Raw genomic sequence first — 15,147 nt, 5'->3', positions numbered from 1 at the left:
TCCCTCCTTCAGAGCAGCCTCTTCTGCCATGGAAGGGTCAGGGCAGCAGGACGACAGAAAAGCTTCCTTCCCGGTGGCTCCAAGGTGCCAGGAGCAGCCTCAAGGGTGGGAGGCAGGCAAGGAGGGCTGCCTGGAGGAGGCAGCAGGAGCCTGACTGCTGTGGGGAGCTGCCTGTGTGTCCACGCTGGGTTGGATGATCTGCCCAGAGCTCTGCTAGACAGAGGGAGGCCTGGGGTCCTGCCAGGCTCACTGGTAGTGGTTGGGGATGGACGTGGTGTTACAGCGTCTGTGGGACATATCCTCGTAGATCACGCACACCGAGTTCTTTTCCTTCGCACAGCAAAGTTTCTGGATCTGAAAGAAAGCCTGTCATCTACCACTGGGGGCAGCTCGCTCAGGGGCACCCTCTATCTTCAAGGCACCTCCCTTCAGGAAGATTTTAGATTTGGGGGACTGCATGAACCCTTTTTAGGAGGGTCCTCGGCCAGACCCTCAGTTCTCCAGAGCTTCCCAGGCCTGGGCAAGGGTGGGCGAGGCAGGGCCATTGGGCAGCAGCAGGGAGGTGGAGGTGGAAGTGACCTTGCTCCCTGGCCCTGGACAGGGAGGGGTCTGGCTGTTGCAGGGGACATGGAATTGGAGGCGCTAGGTGAAGGTGGGGGCAAAAGCTGATGGACCAGGGACAAGTTGACCACTTCCTGACCCCTGTCTCTGTTGCCCCCTCCCCTCCTGCCTCCAGCCCATGATCGCACATGGATTTCACACACCCACAGGCCTGACACTCGCATATGCACACCCATGCACACGTGCGCACACGCGTGCACACTCTCACAGTTACGCGCGGCATCCCCATGCTCTCCGAAAGGGTCTCTCTGGACCCTCCTCTCGCTCCCCCGTAAACGTCTGACCAGGACGTGTCTTCCTGGCCCCGCACCCGTCCTTGCTGGGGGCTCCAGTTCCTGGGTTTCCTCCCACCTTGGACCTTGCCGTCCAAACCCTCTGAGCTCCAGGAGACCCTGACGGAGGGAGTGGGTGGGTGCTGAGGTTTCCCATGTGGCCAACTCCCTGGGGCTTAACCACTCTCCTTCCCTCCCTTCTCTCTGAGAGAAGCGGGCTTATAGGGACGCAGATGACATCTGAGGGTCCACACTGACCTGTGTCCTTCTCAGCACACACACGGCTCCCAGCCCTAGTCCGACGAGGAAGAAGCCCATAGCCAGGGCCGTGGGGAGGGCAAAGTGTATCAGCTGAGTCTCCTGGCACGTGTTCACTGTTTGGGGCAGTTTTTCTGGGAAGAAGGAACAGAGACAGGCATTTGGCAGGTGAGGGAGTCCACAAGAGCCTCTGGGGTTCAGGGCAAGGGCGGGGCTCTGGAGTGTGTGTGCATGTGGGAATCCAGGAGGCTTCCTGGAGGAGGTGGGCTCATGGTAACTCAAGCGAGGGTAGAGGGAAGATCCTCAGACAGGGGGCAGACGGAGCCTGGGCTGGCCAGCAGGCAGGTGGAGTGGTCCCTGGGGTGGCACACTCCTTACCTGTCACCACGACCAACGTCCCGGGGCCCCAGACCTCGTCATTCATGATGGCCTGGCAGGCATAGTCACCGGTGTCGGCCAGCTGCAGGTGGTGCATGCTGATGGTCAGGTTGTACTGCAGCCCTGAGAAGGTGACGCGGCCCTGGAACCGCTGGTCCACGGTGGGCTCCTTCCCGTTTTCATAGTAAATCACGTTGCTGCAGTTCGGCCACCTTTGCTTCAGGTAGAGGCCAAGCAGGGGCCCCCGGCTGGAGCAGGTGATGTTGACAGAGTCCCCCTCTAAAGCGATCGTGTAGGTGGGGGACTGCCACACCTCTGCAAGGAGGACCTGCCACTGTCACCACCAGCCTGGCCAGAGGGGCAGGGACCCACCTCTCTGCCGGGGATGGTGGCAGGGCAGAGGTGCCCTGGGTCAGCCCGCTGGGTTTTTCTGTTTTTATTTTATTTTGTTTTTTAATTTAAAGAAGGCTTTAATTTCTTTTTTTTTTTTTTTTTTTTGGCCACACCGCATGGCATACAGAGTCTTAGTTCCTTGACCAGGGATCGAACCCCTGCCCCCTGCAGTGGAAGCGTGGATTCTTAATCACTGGACCACCAAGGAAGTCCTGGACAGCCGGCTGTTGTCAAGGACGAGGCAACTTTCAGAAGCCTTGAAGCAGCTCATGGCGCCAGCACCCTGGGCTATACTCAAGTTCCAAAGGGGCCCCTGGGGGCTGGGCAGCCTGTGACCTCTCCCCACCCTGAGGGTCGGGGGAAGTCAGAGCTGGGGCCTCTTCCTTCCAAAGCGGCAGGCCATCCTCTGAGACCTCCAACCACTCTCCCAGGCTCTACACCTTCTCCCTCTCTTAAACGACAGTTCCCGAGAGAGCTGGGGGCACTGTCCTGTCTCCCTGTCTCTTTCCAATGCCTACTGCCTCAGTTTCTCCACCATTTCCAGGCACCTGAAGCCAGTGGCTCCATGGGGTGGGCATATCCTGGCTTGTCTGTGGGACACCCAGAAAGTTCCCTCATCTGCCCAGCAAGGCCCAGCAGGACCCACTTCTAGGTGCAAACATAATCCAAATACCAGCTCTCCACAAACTAAATTCTGCAGCTGTTTTTGGGAGAGAGAACACAAGAATTTCACCTGCCGGGTCCCCCATCCCACCTTGCGGAACTAATCTCTCCTTCTTACTGCAGAACTTCGCACAAAAGGTAAACCGAAGGACAATGTTCTCTCAGGACAAAGGCAGCCTTGCTGGTTGTAGGAGAGAAAGTCCCCAGACATTCAGGTAAAGAGAAAGAAGAGATTCAACCATAGTGATTCTGCACCCAGATATCAGCATCTTGGTGCCCATTGTTTTTTGTGTAAGTGTCCAAAGCTGGACCTTACCCTCTGGAGGGGCTACCAAGGCTTCAAGGGAAGGTCACACTCAGCATCCCTGGGAAGGGGGAGCACCCCCTTCCCAGAAGGAGAGTCCGGGGCGGGGAGGGGAGGGCTGCAAGGGTGGCTGGGTGGGAGCGCTGAGCCCGCTGATGGGTGCAGTGGGGGATGGGGGGACGGATGGTTGGGAAGTGCTTACCTTGGGCAGCCAGGTTGCGGGGGAGCACGAGGAGCATGGGGAGAAGCTGGAGCCCCAGGAGCCCAGCCATGCTCACTGCAGTGGGGGAAGAACAGGGCCCCCTTACAGGGCTGTCGAGACTTCCTGTCTGCAGCACCCAACTGTGTGCCACCACCTCACAGACTGCCACTTCCAGGAGCAGTCAGGGCAGGATGGAGCAGGAGGTAGGCAGGGGGACAGCACACAGTGACTGTAGGTTGGGCACTCCAGGAGGGCTTCCTGGAGGCGGTGCCTTGAGTGAGGGGAGGCGCTGTGGGCGAGGCTGGGCGGGACGGCCCTCATCCCCCCCCCCCCGCCTCTAAACTGCTGAGTGCCCCCAGGTAGACCCATGGTCCTGGTCCTCTGCCCCTGCTTCACAACAGGGAGAGGAGAAAGGAGGGTGAGGAAGGGTCAGGCCTGGGAGAAAGATAAGGGGGTCCCCACGTGGGGACCTGATTTATGCCCAGAAACTTGGAGTATTATGTCAGTCATACCCGCAGTGTGGAGGCTTGGTGTGGCTGTAGGGACCGGGCCAGGGCATGTGCCCAAGGCTACGGCTGCCCTGGTGGCTTGCGATTCTGCTTCCTGTGGGTGCAGGGGCTGGAGGCATCTCAGCTGGACTAGCATCCTATGTTGGTGCACCAGGCCCTGGTGATCAGCCCCCAGGGCAGAGGGAGACCCATGCCTGGCCCCTGACCCCGAGGACACGGAGGCAGACTCTAGGCAACCAGGAGGTCATTTTTCTGTGGGCCACGGGCCAGATGGCCAAGCCTCAAGTGTTGGGCCCAAAGCCACATGTGCATGTACACAGGTGTGTGCGCATGGCTCACGTGTGGTCTGACAGCCTTAAGCTGCTTCCTCCCTGGAAGCCCCTCCACTGGCCAGATGCTCCTGTCTGTGGATGGCTCAGGGTCCTGAGTGGGGTTTGGGGGTGGGGGCAGACCCACAGACTCTCCTTGCACGAGGGGTATCTATTTCGGGGGCAGAATCTTGCCAAAGGCCCCTAGGAACCTAGCAGGTTGTTTGCAGGAGGTCATGAAAGCATGGGGCTTGGCAAAACAAGACCCTTCCTCATCTCATTCTGCCTTTGTTTATCACCAACACTCACTGGGCACCCGTACGTGCCAGTGCCTGCCAAGAGCAGAGGGCAAAATGGACAAGAGGCCTGTGGCCTGGAGCTGACCTCCAGGGATGGACAAGCAGACCTGCAGCAGGACACACAACCTGTGTCGGGAGAGGGGGGCCAAACCTCAAGGGGCCATAGGAATAAAGGACTGAGGAGATGAGGGAGGGGCATGTGGTGCCTGGGAACAAGCATTCCAAGCAGAAGGATCAGTAGGTGCATGTCCCTGAGGCCAGAAAGTGCCTGGTGTGTCTGAGGGTCTGCAAGAGGGCCAGTGTGGCTACAGAGGGGGAGGGGGAATCAGGAGGAAGGGCTTCCAGGGCATTGCAAGGACTCAGAACTAAACCTCCTTTAGAGAAATCCTTGAAAATACAGACAAGCAACGAGTAGAAAATGAAAATTAGTCGAAGACCCAGATGCAGTATTTCCTTCTAGGTTTCCTGCCTTGGGTGTGCAGGGGCTGAATGACTTACGCGAGCCCTTCCCACCATAATACCAATGTTAAAATAACCTTTGAATTACTTCAAATGCATCAACATTTTTTGTCTGTTTCAGGCAAAACGGAACAGATTTCCATGGCCCCCAAAGCATGGAGGTTCCAGGTGCCGTGCACACTGTGTCCCATGGGCTTGGCCCTGTGGTGGCACAAACCCAGTATTTCTCGTGTGAACCTTACTTTAACCTGAGAGATGCAAATGCAGCCCATTCTAGACCTGGACTCTGGGTGCCAGCAAAGCTGCTCTGGGGTCATCATCCTCCTGTGAGGCCACGGTCGTCAGGCACCGCGCAGGGTCTCCAGTTTTGGATTCTTCATGGTGAGTGAGGACTCCCAGATGTCTGGTCATTTGGATGCCTTGGGACTTTTTAAGACTCAAAGCAGTTTGTTTCAGATTTTTATTTTCTCCACTTAAAAATGTGTTTCTCAGCTCATTTGATGGTTTGCTATTTGGTTTAGTTTATTCATCTTGAGGGTTAGCAATACAGATGTTTCGCAAAGCACGGAATGCAGTACTTCTAGAAAAACCTTCATTTATCACCTTATATGTACCTTTTAAGAATACACTAAACGCACCACCAAACCAGCTCTACAACAAATACTAAAGGAACTTCTCTAGGCGGAAAAGAAAAAGCCACAACTAGAAATAAGAAAATTATGAAACGGGAAAGGTCACCAGTGAAGGCAAACACACAGTAAAGGTAGCAAACCACCCCCACACAAACATGATATCAAGACCAGTCATCACGAGAGGAGAGAACAAATGCAGGATGTTTGAAATGCATTTGAAATTAAGAGATCAGCAACTTAAAACAATCGTGCATATGTATAGACTGCTATATCAAAACCTCATGGTAACCACAAGCCAAAAATCTATAATAGATAGACACACAAAAAAGAAAAAGGAATTCCAACACAACACTAAAGACAGTCATCAAATCATGAGGAGAGAACGAAAGAGGAAAGGAAGAAAAAAGACCTACCCCCCGCCGCCAAAAAGAGAACACACTCAGTGGAGTTACACAGTCTTGATCATGAAGACATCTGGCATAAATGGGTTTGGGACCTAGAAGAGCCAGCAGGTGGGGCAGATGTGGGGGAGGGGAGCCCCAGGGCTAGGGGAGAGCAGGGGGTTGGACACAGGTCCCCAGCAGCCACCTGTCCTGCTTCCCTTCCAGAGGGGCTGCTCTACCCCCTGGTGGTGGAGGAGGGGCCCACGCGCCATCTCAGGCCCCTGATCCCCGCATCCTGGCGCCACAACTGCTGGCAGGAGGGTCCCCAAAACTTGTCCTTGTTCATAGTCCAAAGACAGGAGGGTGTCCACGATCAACACAGGACCCCAGACTGGGGTGTCTCCGAGGTGACAGCAGCATGGCCCTCCTGCCCCAGGGAGGAGCCCAGGCCAAGAGGCCTGGATGGAGCAGAGGAGGGGGAGGGTCCTGCTGGGTCAAGTGCTTTGGAACTTGAGACTTTTGCACTTTGGGCCACAGGAGCTGCTGAAGAGCCCCCCCTGGCTTGCGTGTCAGCGAGAGGCCAGGATGCTGCCAGGCTTCCTGGTCCTTGGCCTGCCCCTCGCCTCACTTGCTCTTTGTGTAGTGCAGTGCGTGGTGCACAGAACTCCCCACTGTGGTTCAGAGCCTCCTTATCTGCGGAGAGAGGGAGGGAGGGATGAGAGCCATTGGCAGACACCTGTGCTTACCGGCACACCTGAGGACACACCAACTGCCCACACATTGTAGGTCTCCTGGAAGGAGCAGGAAGTCCAGCTCCCCCCATGCCATCCTCCAGGGTGTCCTGGGGACAGTGGGGACCTGGTGGTCTGGCTGGGAGTGGGGCATCTGTGTTCTGGGCCTGGAACTGCCACAGTGGGCTGGGGTCCTCTGGGGGAGGGGTACCAGCTCTCTGGGACCCTGCACGCTCCCCACTCTCCCACTAGCCCCAGTGGGTGCAAGGCTATGGGGCCGAGTGTCCATGCTGAGTCTCAGAAGACCCCGTCCAAGACCCCCTGCCCGGCCCACAGACCAGGCACAGAGGCCCATACCTGCCAGAGCTTGGAGAACTTCGAGGAGCCAGACCTTCTGCACCAGGCCAGCACGCAGACCAGCAGGACGGAGAGGGCGACCAGGGCGAGGATGAGGAGGACCACCTGGGCCTGGCTCCTGTCTTCGGGGTCAGGCCTGAGACTGGGGAGCAGCATCTCCGGGCCTGTGGGGAGTGGGTGGGACCTCCACCTTTCGGTCACTGGTGCAGGCTAGGCTGGGGGTGCCTGCCTTGGGGGAACCCTCGAGGGGGACGTCACCTCCAGCCACGAAGCCCATAGGTGGGAGAGTGGCAGGGAGATGGGGTGCATGGGATGGGCAGGGTGCCAGGCACAGAGGGTGGGGGTGTCTGATGGGGGAGACCCCAGGGGGCTTCCTTGAGGCTCCCCTCCCGTACCCCAGGATGAAGATAGAAACACCTACCCCAGGAAGGTGTGAAGAGTGTGTCTTGGGGCTCTGCCAAAGAGAGATCCCAGGTAGGTTGGTGGGGACCTGCCCAGGGCCAGCCCTTAAGCAGTCCCTCCACCCCAGGTATCAGATGAGCTCTGGATACAGGAGTCCACGAGGGCCTCACTGGCTTCCCCTCCCAGGGCCCGGCTAGGCTGGGGGTGCCATTCTTAGCCCCTCCCACTGTACCTGGTTGGGGGCAAAGCTGAACCCCTGCTCCCTGTCCCCAGAGCTCGGGGTGACCATGACTGCATTACAACCAGGTGTGGGGGGATGAGAGTGAGGGGTGGTGACTTGGGGAGTTTTGCAGCAAAGGAAGTCGGGGGTAGGAGGTTTTTAGGGAGGGAAGGGACCAGCTCCCTGCGCAGACAGGGGATGGTGCCCAGGGCATGCGTGCACGGGCTGCCCTGGGGAGAAGCTCGGAGGGGTCACAGATGTGGGGTGGGTGGAGCAGATGGAAGCCCTCTTTATGCCCCATCCCTGTGGCTCTGGGCACCTCAGGTGGGCAGGAATTGCTCCTCCCTGGTTCCTGCCCCTCCCAAACAGGCAAGGACCTGGGGGTCAAGGTGCTCCTCCCCTCACCTGAGACGTTCAGGGTGGTGGTTTTGAGGTTCCTCTGGAGCCCGACAAGACTCCACTTGTACTGCCCTGCCTGGGTGTCCTGGGCTTTTTCAATCACCAGGTGCGCCTCGCCCCCTTGAACCCAGAGCTGCCATCCATCCTGACGGAAGTTTCCTGGGGCCTTTACACTGAAGATGAGCTGCCAGCTCTCCCCGTGGTAGGTTCGCAGGGAGACGTTGATGTGGGAGAAGAGGTTGGTGATGCTGCAGGCCATCACGGCTGGCTTGCCCCTGGACACAGACACCACGTCCTTGGTGCAGCTGGGGCTGTCCCAGTCTGTGTGGGGATACAGTCCAACACGTGGGTCATGGCTGGGCCTCAGGACTTCCACTGATTGCCCTCCCTGGGGTCACTGACACTACCTGGGGCCTGGGTCCTCCTGGCCTGACCTAGGTCTCTCCTTCCACCCCTGTCTCACCCCCGGGGGGGCCCCCCTAGCAGAGTGGGACCACGAAGTTTACCTCTACTCTGAGCAGTCCCAGAGGTGGCCAAGAGCAGGAGGGCCCAGAGCATCCTGGGAGTGGAAAGGGGAGATGCCGAGGTCAACGTGGCCGGCAGGACGGGGAGCAGGCCTCAGGGGTCCCTCGTCTTCCTTAGTGGTTTTTTGGACACTCCCTGGAGGAAGGAAAGCCGATGAGTCAGAGGCCCCCTGGCTTCCTTCAGAAGCCGGTGGGAGCGGCCACAGCCTGGCCAGGGCGGGTGGGGGTCCCCAAGCTCCTCCCTGACCACTGTGCCTCGACCCTTCTCTGTACCTTTATGATGTGTGCAGTGGGGCCACTGTCAGACAGATGAGAAACATGGATGAGACAGGAAACAAGTCCCTGGGAGACAACCCCATTTACATCGCAGGGGTTACCCTTCAATTTTATATAAAACATACAAAACTGCCTGAGCCGTGTGTCCTGTAGGGACGGGTCGTGACACATAGAATCTCGTGTAGCCGCTTGAACCTGACACCAACCTAAGACCACCTTGGAAGCCCCCAGCCCCTCCCCCGCTCTTGCATTCCACAGCTGGGCATTTGGGGACATTTGGCCTGCTTGCCAGATTTATTAACAAAGGAGTCTTCCTGTGGAACTCGTGAGTTCTGATCTGGAAAACTGAACTTTCACTGCCTCTGAAACAAGTGTCCATCTCAGGCTTCAGCCTCCAGTAAAAGTGACATTTATCCTGATTGGTTTAAGCTATTTAAACTATTGACCCTTTGATTAAAATAATAATAATAATAGACTTTTTGGTTTTGTCTTTGAGCAGTTTTAGGCTTACACAAAAATTGGGCAGGAAGTGCAGACAATTCCCACATCCTCCATTACTGGCATCTCCAGTCAGTGGGGCATTCGTTACACCTGATGAGCCTATAGTGGTTTGTTCTCACTGACTGAAGTCTACGCTTTACATCAGGGTTCACTCTCGGTGTTGGACATTTAATGGGTTTGGACAAATGTATAATTACATGCATCCACCTTTAGGTACCATACAGAGTAGTTTCACTGCCCTAAACATCCTCTGTGCTCCATCTATCCGTCCCTCCTTCCCCCCAACTCTTGGCAACCACTGATCTTTTTACTGTGTCCATAGTTTTCCCTTTCCCAGAATGTCATAGAGTTGGGACCCTTCCATTTTGAATTCAGCCTTTCTGATTTTTTTCCACTTTTGGGGGAATTGGGCAGAAGGGCCAGGAGCAAAGGGAACTGTGAACGCAACCGCTTCCAGGAGCTTGGGGCCGTCGGTGAACAGGCTCGGTCCTGACCTCAGGAGGCTCTGGGCCGAGCAAGGAGAATGACATTGGGAGGGACAATCTCAGTCCCCCCAACACACACTGTGGCCACATCGCACCCCCATTCCAAGCACTGCATGTGTGGAAACTCGTCAAATCCATGGGACTTTGACCAGGTGGGGCCTGTGGTCCTCCCTGTTGTCCCATCTCCCCATTCCGCCCCAACCCTCACTGGGCTCCTGCCTCAGAGCGGAGCTGACAGCTGACTGCCTGTAGTCTTGCCTCCTCTACCTGCCTCGCCCCTGGGACTCCTGTTGGACCAGCAGGTCCTGGCCAGTGTACTGGTGGCCCTGGGAGTTCCTGGTGGGAGTGGGACAGGGTGCCAGCCCTGCTGACCTGGGGGCCTCGGAGCAGCAGGAGAAGGAGGCCCACTCTACCCTGGAAGGAAAATGGCAATATCCAGCTTTTGAAATAAATATCTAATTTGAGTCAGGAAGGGTTTCAAGAACGTAAAATGCAAACCAACCCATGCTCTCCTGTCCTCCTCCTAAATGGCTGGGTCTGCAGGGGCTCTGGGTTGGCGGCCACACTCTTGGAGAGGGCGGGGGTGGACTCTAGCATGGTTGCGCCCGTGGGCCCAGGGCTGGTCCCAGCCGGCTCACCCTCCAGGGCGATGGACCAGGCAGAGCAAACAGACAGATGGCCAGGCTGATGGATGGGTGGTGCTTTCTTTCTCACTCAATCCACATGGGATTCTGGAGTCCCGGGGTGGGGTGTGTACAGGGTAAGGTGTACCGGTGACAACGCATCCCCCTGCCCTTAGGTGTCTTGGTGCTCTGGTCTCTCGTAGATGGTGCTGACCCTGGGTGCATCCTGGATGAGACCCCATGGCAAACCCAGAATGGACTCTACGTGGTATGTGCCTATTCTCCTAAGAACAGGGACCCTGAATCTCCCTGAGGTCTGATTAATCGCTGTGCTGCATGTGCCCAGGCATCTGTTGACAGTGCTAGCAGCACTGCTCCTAAACATCATAAATCAGAGGCAGTTGCTCTACCCTGGATGCCAGTTTTCCATCTATGCCTGGATGCCCGTTTAATCGAAGAGCACACGTGGCCCAGAGCTGCGTTACTGTGATTCCTGGTGTGTGTCTTCCCACCACTGGTCCAGTTCATTCATTCATTCACTCACAATAATCAGCACCCATGAGCCCACCTCCCACATCAGGCTCTGGCTGACCTTGCCCCTAACCTGCACCCGCCAGGCGGCCCCGCCGGCCCAGCCGCTGCCTCCCCCTCCCAACCCTCCACATCACTCTCTTGCTTTTTTATGCATTGTTTTTCGCCTTTGCATTCCTAAAAAATAGAGAAGCTTTCTTTTAGCTGTCTTTAATAGTATGATAGGCTGCTGGCCAGTTTCGGGTGGGGAGCCTCCTTTTGCCATCCTTCCAGGCTTAGCTGGTGGACCCGGTTGCCAGGAGGCAGTGGCAGGTCCTGAGGCAGCGGAGGTGTAGGCCACCCTGGAAGCTGAGTCGCCAGGCCCCACCAGGTGTGGTCCCTTCCAGCGGTTCTGAGCTTCGTGGGGTCAGGGTCGGGTTCCAGAGTGGTCAGCGGGCCAGGGTCTGAACTCGTGTGACCGGTGCTGCTGTATCCCAGCTTCCTTTGTTTGACTTTCTAAACTTGTTTCTGTTCCTAATTCACCATCAGAAGGACAGCCTTCTTTTCTCATATATGTACCATATCTGTAGCTGGGGAAGAAAGCAGCACTGAAAGATGTCAGCTGAGAGACACGTATTCTTGTGCACACGTGTGCAAACACACGCGAGTAATTCTACATATGTGGAATCATATTAGACGAGCTTCATCAGAGATGCCCACTGCCCGTCCTCTCTCCTTTCTCCCTTCATACTGTATGTAGTGGGGTGAATGGTGACTCCCAAAACACATGTCCATCCAGAACCTGTGAAGGTGGCCTCACTTGGAAATAGGGCCTTTGCAGCTATAATTAAAGATGAGACTTTAATTATAGCTATAGTCCCCCGGGACTACAGGGGGCAGACCGGCTCATCCTGTTTTTGGCCCTTTGGGTTTCTGCATTGCCACTGCCTTTGCAAACCCTTTGCCCATTTTCCTGGGATTGTCTGTCTTCTCCTTACAGGTTTATAAGACTTTCACGCCTTACAGAAACAAACCACCATCCACGGCAAGTGCCTCCCCATCATCATTTCTCCCCTGATTGTTTCTGGAATAAAGACTCCACATGTTTATGTCGTCCTGTCTGTCTTTTCCTTGAAAGTTTCAAGATTTTGTTTTAAAGTGGTTTTTGTTTGTTTAAAGTATCTTTTTAAAAAGGCCTCCCAGGACTTCCCTGGTGGCACAGTGGTTAAGAATCCACCTACCGGGCTTCCCTGGTGGCGCAGTGGTTGAGAGTCCACCTGCCGATGCAGGGGACGCGGGTTCGTGCCCCGGTCCGGGAGGATCCCACATGACGCGGAGCGGCTGGGCCCGTGGGCTGTGACCGCTGAGCCTGCGCGTCCGGAGCCTGTGCTCCACAGCGGAAGGGGCCGCAGCGGTGAGAGGCCTGCGTACCACAAAAAAAAAAAAAAAAAAGAATCCAACTGCCAATGCAGGGGACAGGTTTGAGCCCTGGTCCAGGAAGATCCCACATGCTGCGGAGCAACTAAGCCCGTGCGCCACAACTACTGAGCCCGTGCTCTAGAGCCTGTGCTCCACAACAAGAGAAGCCACCATGATGAGAAGCCCGCGCACCGCAATGAAGAGTAGCCCCCGCTCGCCGCAACTAGTGAAAGCCCGCGTGCGCAGCAATGAAGACCCAACGCAGCCAAAAATAAAATAAATAAATTTAAAAGAAAATAAAAATAAAATGGCCTCCCAGACCGTTGAGAATCCATCATGACCAAATTTTGTCTATTTTTATGTTCAAATCTTAAATCCACCTCAAGGTCTTTTTGCAAGTGACATGTAACAGGGTCTAATTTTGCTTCCTTCCAGGAGGGCAAGTGGTGCCCAAGGCACTGAAGAGTGAAGCACCCTGTCCCCTCTGGCCGAGGGACCCCCACCAAGCGGGGCCACTCAGAGTCTGCCAAGCCATGCGGTCCAAGCCGCTGTTGTCCATCGTGTGTTTTCACCCCTGGGATGGCAGGCTCTCTCTACTGCTGTTTATCTTTCCTTGGACTTTTGTGTTCCATGAGAACATTAACATAATTTTAATCAATTTTTTTTTTTTTTAGAACCAAGTGGAGAGGGGCCTTTGTCCCGATCCTGCCCGAACCTGCTCAGCATAACACAAAAGAGGCTGAGATTTCGCAGTTGGACACAATCCAGTGGCTACCTTTCTGATTTTACTGCCAGTCAGCAATTGCCAGGATGGGTATAAATAGCTCATCACCATTACATGTTGCTGAGAGCCTTATGTGATAGAAGGTTCTAGAAAGAGGTTTTGCAACTTTCTGTGCTGGGGCTTTTCCTGGCACCTCAGATAAGATCTGCTCAGTCCTTTTCTTGAGTATTTTTGCAAAACAAGTTTTCTTAAATTGGAATACACAAAATGGTGCCGAGCAACACATGGGGCCCAAAGGCATCCTTGCTGGTGGTACACAGTGACTCCTGGCCCCCTGGCCAGAGCCCTCAGGGCTACCTGGAGGGAGACCCCTGCACAGGTGTGTCCTACCCCGAGCCTGGCTGAGCAGACAGGAAACTCATCTTGTGTGGTCATCTCTGGCCACTGGCCCTCCCTAGAGGAAGCCTTGGGCAGGACCCCCAGCATTTCCAGTCTCCTCAAGGTCTCCCCCCGACCCCTGCCGCTCTGCTGCCTCCACCGACCTCAGAACAGTCTTTGGTCCCCACACTTCCCCGGCCATCCGACGTGGGTCTGGGTGCCCCACAGACGGGGAGGCAGGCCAAGTCTCCCCAGGCAGGAGATGCGGGAGGACACGCTCCCAGGGAGGCTTGCCCGCTGACCCCCAAGGCTGGAGCAGGCAGGTGTCCTCACGGCCACATGAAGGATTCACCCCCAGGGGACCAAAACATGAACGCCACCTAAGCCCATGCTCTGGGAGCCTGGCCCTTCAGCAGCATGAGTGGTGGAGCCCCCTGCTGGTGGCCTGGCATATCCACCGAATGCCCAGTGCACAGACTTGACACCCGGAGTCCTCTGAACGGGAATTTATTTCTACCACGTTCCTTCTGTGCAACCTCGAGACTTAGCAGGCGTGTTCTTTCTGGGAGGGAGATACCCAGGGGTCTGTAGTATCCAGAAGGAAACCCTCCCCCTCAAAACCTTTCCTCATCACATGTTTTCCTGACTGTTGTCCGGCGTTTATCTTTCCTATAAATTTAAGAGTTGTGTTTCAAGTTCCAAGTACACTTTCTGGGATGTTGATTGAGAATAAATGAATGGGTGGGTTAGTTCACAATCCTGGACCGTGCAGGGCCTCAACAGCCGGGAGAAACCGCCTCCTCTTCAAAGGCTTCCTTGATCCTACTCCCACTCCCTGCGAGGCCCACCCCTCTACGTGCAAGCAAGCACACAGGGCACACACACACACACACACACACACACACACACACACACACAGTGCTGGGGGGAGGGCCCCTCAGGGCCTCCCACTTGCTCTGCATACAGTAGGTGCTCAATCCCTGCAGACCTGCTCAGCCTCCCCTGCAGGGCTGTTCCCATGAAGGGTGCAGTTAGTCCCCCATGGTGGGTCCTGGGCAGGGACCTCAGCTGAGCTGGGAGGGTAAAGGTCAGCCTTTGTTCGCACCTGGATCAGGTGACATGGAGAGGGGGTGACCTCAGCAAAAGTATGTTTACGTAGCAGAGGCTGACCTGCCTGGCTGGACTTTGGGAGGGAGCATGTATGTTACCAAGTAAAAGGAAAGCAAAAGGAAGCAGCAGGCTGAGGTCCAGAGGCTGGCTGGGAGGACAACCGGGGATCTCCAGCAATGAGGACGTGGCCCTCTGAGAGAGGTGTGCGGGGGTTCCCCGAGCCTGAGTCAGGTCCGCCAGGCCACCCTTTGCCCTCAGTATTGCTATGTCCTACTTCACCTGCCTGCCAGGGAAACACCCTAGTGAGGCCAGCCCACGAGTCTCTGGATCCCACCAGCCTCCCGCCCCAACCTCTGTGGTTTTCACCACACTACATACCCCAGTATCCTAACAATTATTTTATTTATTTTTTATACGTCTTCATTGGTGTATAATTGCTTCACAATGCTGTGCTAGTTTCTGTTGTACAACAAAGTGAATCAGCCATAAGCATACATACTTCCCCATATCCCCTCCCCCTTGAGCCTCCTTCCCACCTTCCCTATCCCACCCCTCTAGGTGGTCACAAAGCACCGAGCTGATCTCCCTGTGCTATGCAGCTGCTTCCCACTAGCTCTCTATTTTACATTTGGTAGTGTATATATGTCGATGCCACTCTCACTTCACCCCAGCTTCCCCTTTCCCCACCCCCCGGGTCCTCAAGTCCATTCTCTATGTCTGTGTCTTTGTTCCTGCTCTGCCACTAGGTTCATCAGTACCATTTTTTTTTACACTGACTCATTTTTTAAACAGTATCTATTTTAGCCT

The 15,147-nt window shown here is 55.7% G+C and overlaps 2 protein-coding genes across 2 annotated transcripts; both read right to left on the bottom strand.

Annotated features, from left to right (window-relative positions):
* Positions 1–246: 246 nt before the first annotated feature.
* CD7 (CD7 molecule) lies at positions 247–3,161 on the bottom strand. The gene is made up of 4 exons (XM_060134987.1): positions 3,092–3,161; positions 1,530–1,844; positions 1,152–1,285; positions 247–354 (listed from the first exon to the last, which is right to left on the bottom strand). Exons 1-4 carry the CDS (start codon positions 3,159–3,161, stop codon positions 247–249), a joined length of 627 nt encoding a protein of 208 aa, XP_059990970.1.
* Positions 3,162–5,746: 2,585 nt separating this feature from the next.
* SECTM1 (secreted and transmembrane 1) lies at positions 5,747–10,173 on the bottom strand. Its single transcript, XM_060135750.1, is given in 10 exon segments — positions 5,747–5,794; positions 6,310–6,374; positions 6,428–6,522; positions 6,770–6,792; positions 6,794–6,933; positions 7,191–7,223; positions 7,797–8,111; positions 8,297–8,407; positions 9,848–9,912; positions 10,079–10,173. Coding segments are annotated over 10 exon segments (990 nt in total).
* Between the last annotated feature and the right edge of the window lie 4,974 nt (positions 10,174–15,147).

Source organism: Lagenorhynchus albirostris, chromosome 20 (genome assembly GCF_949774975.1).
Source record: "Lagenorhynchus albirostris chromosome 20, mLagAlb1.1, whole genome shotgun sequence".
Classification (NCBI taxonomy): domain Eukaryota; kingdom Metazoa; phylum Chordata; class Mammalia; order Artiodactyla; family Delphinidae; genus Lagenorhynchus; species Lagenorhynchus albirostris.
This window is presented reverse-complemented; position numbering and strand designations above follow the sequence as displayed.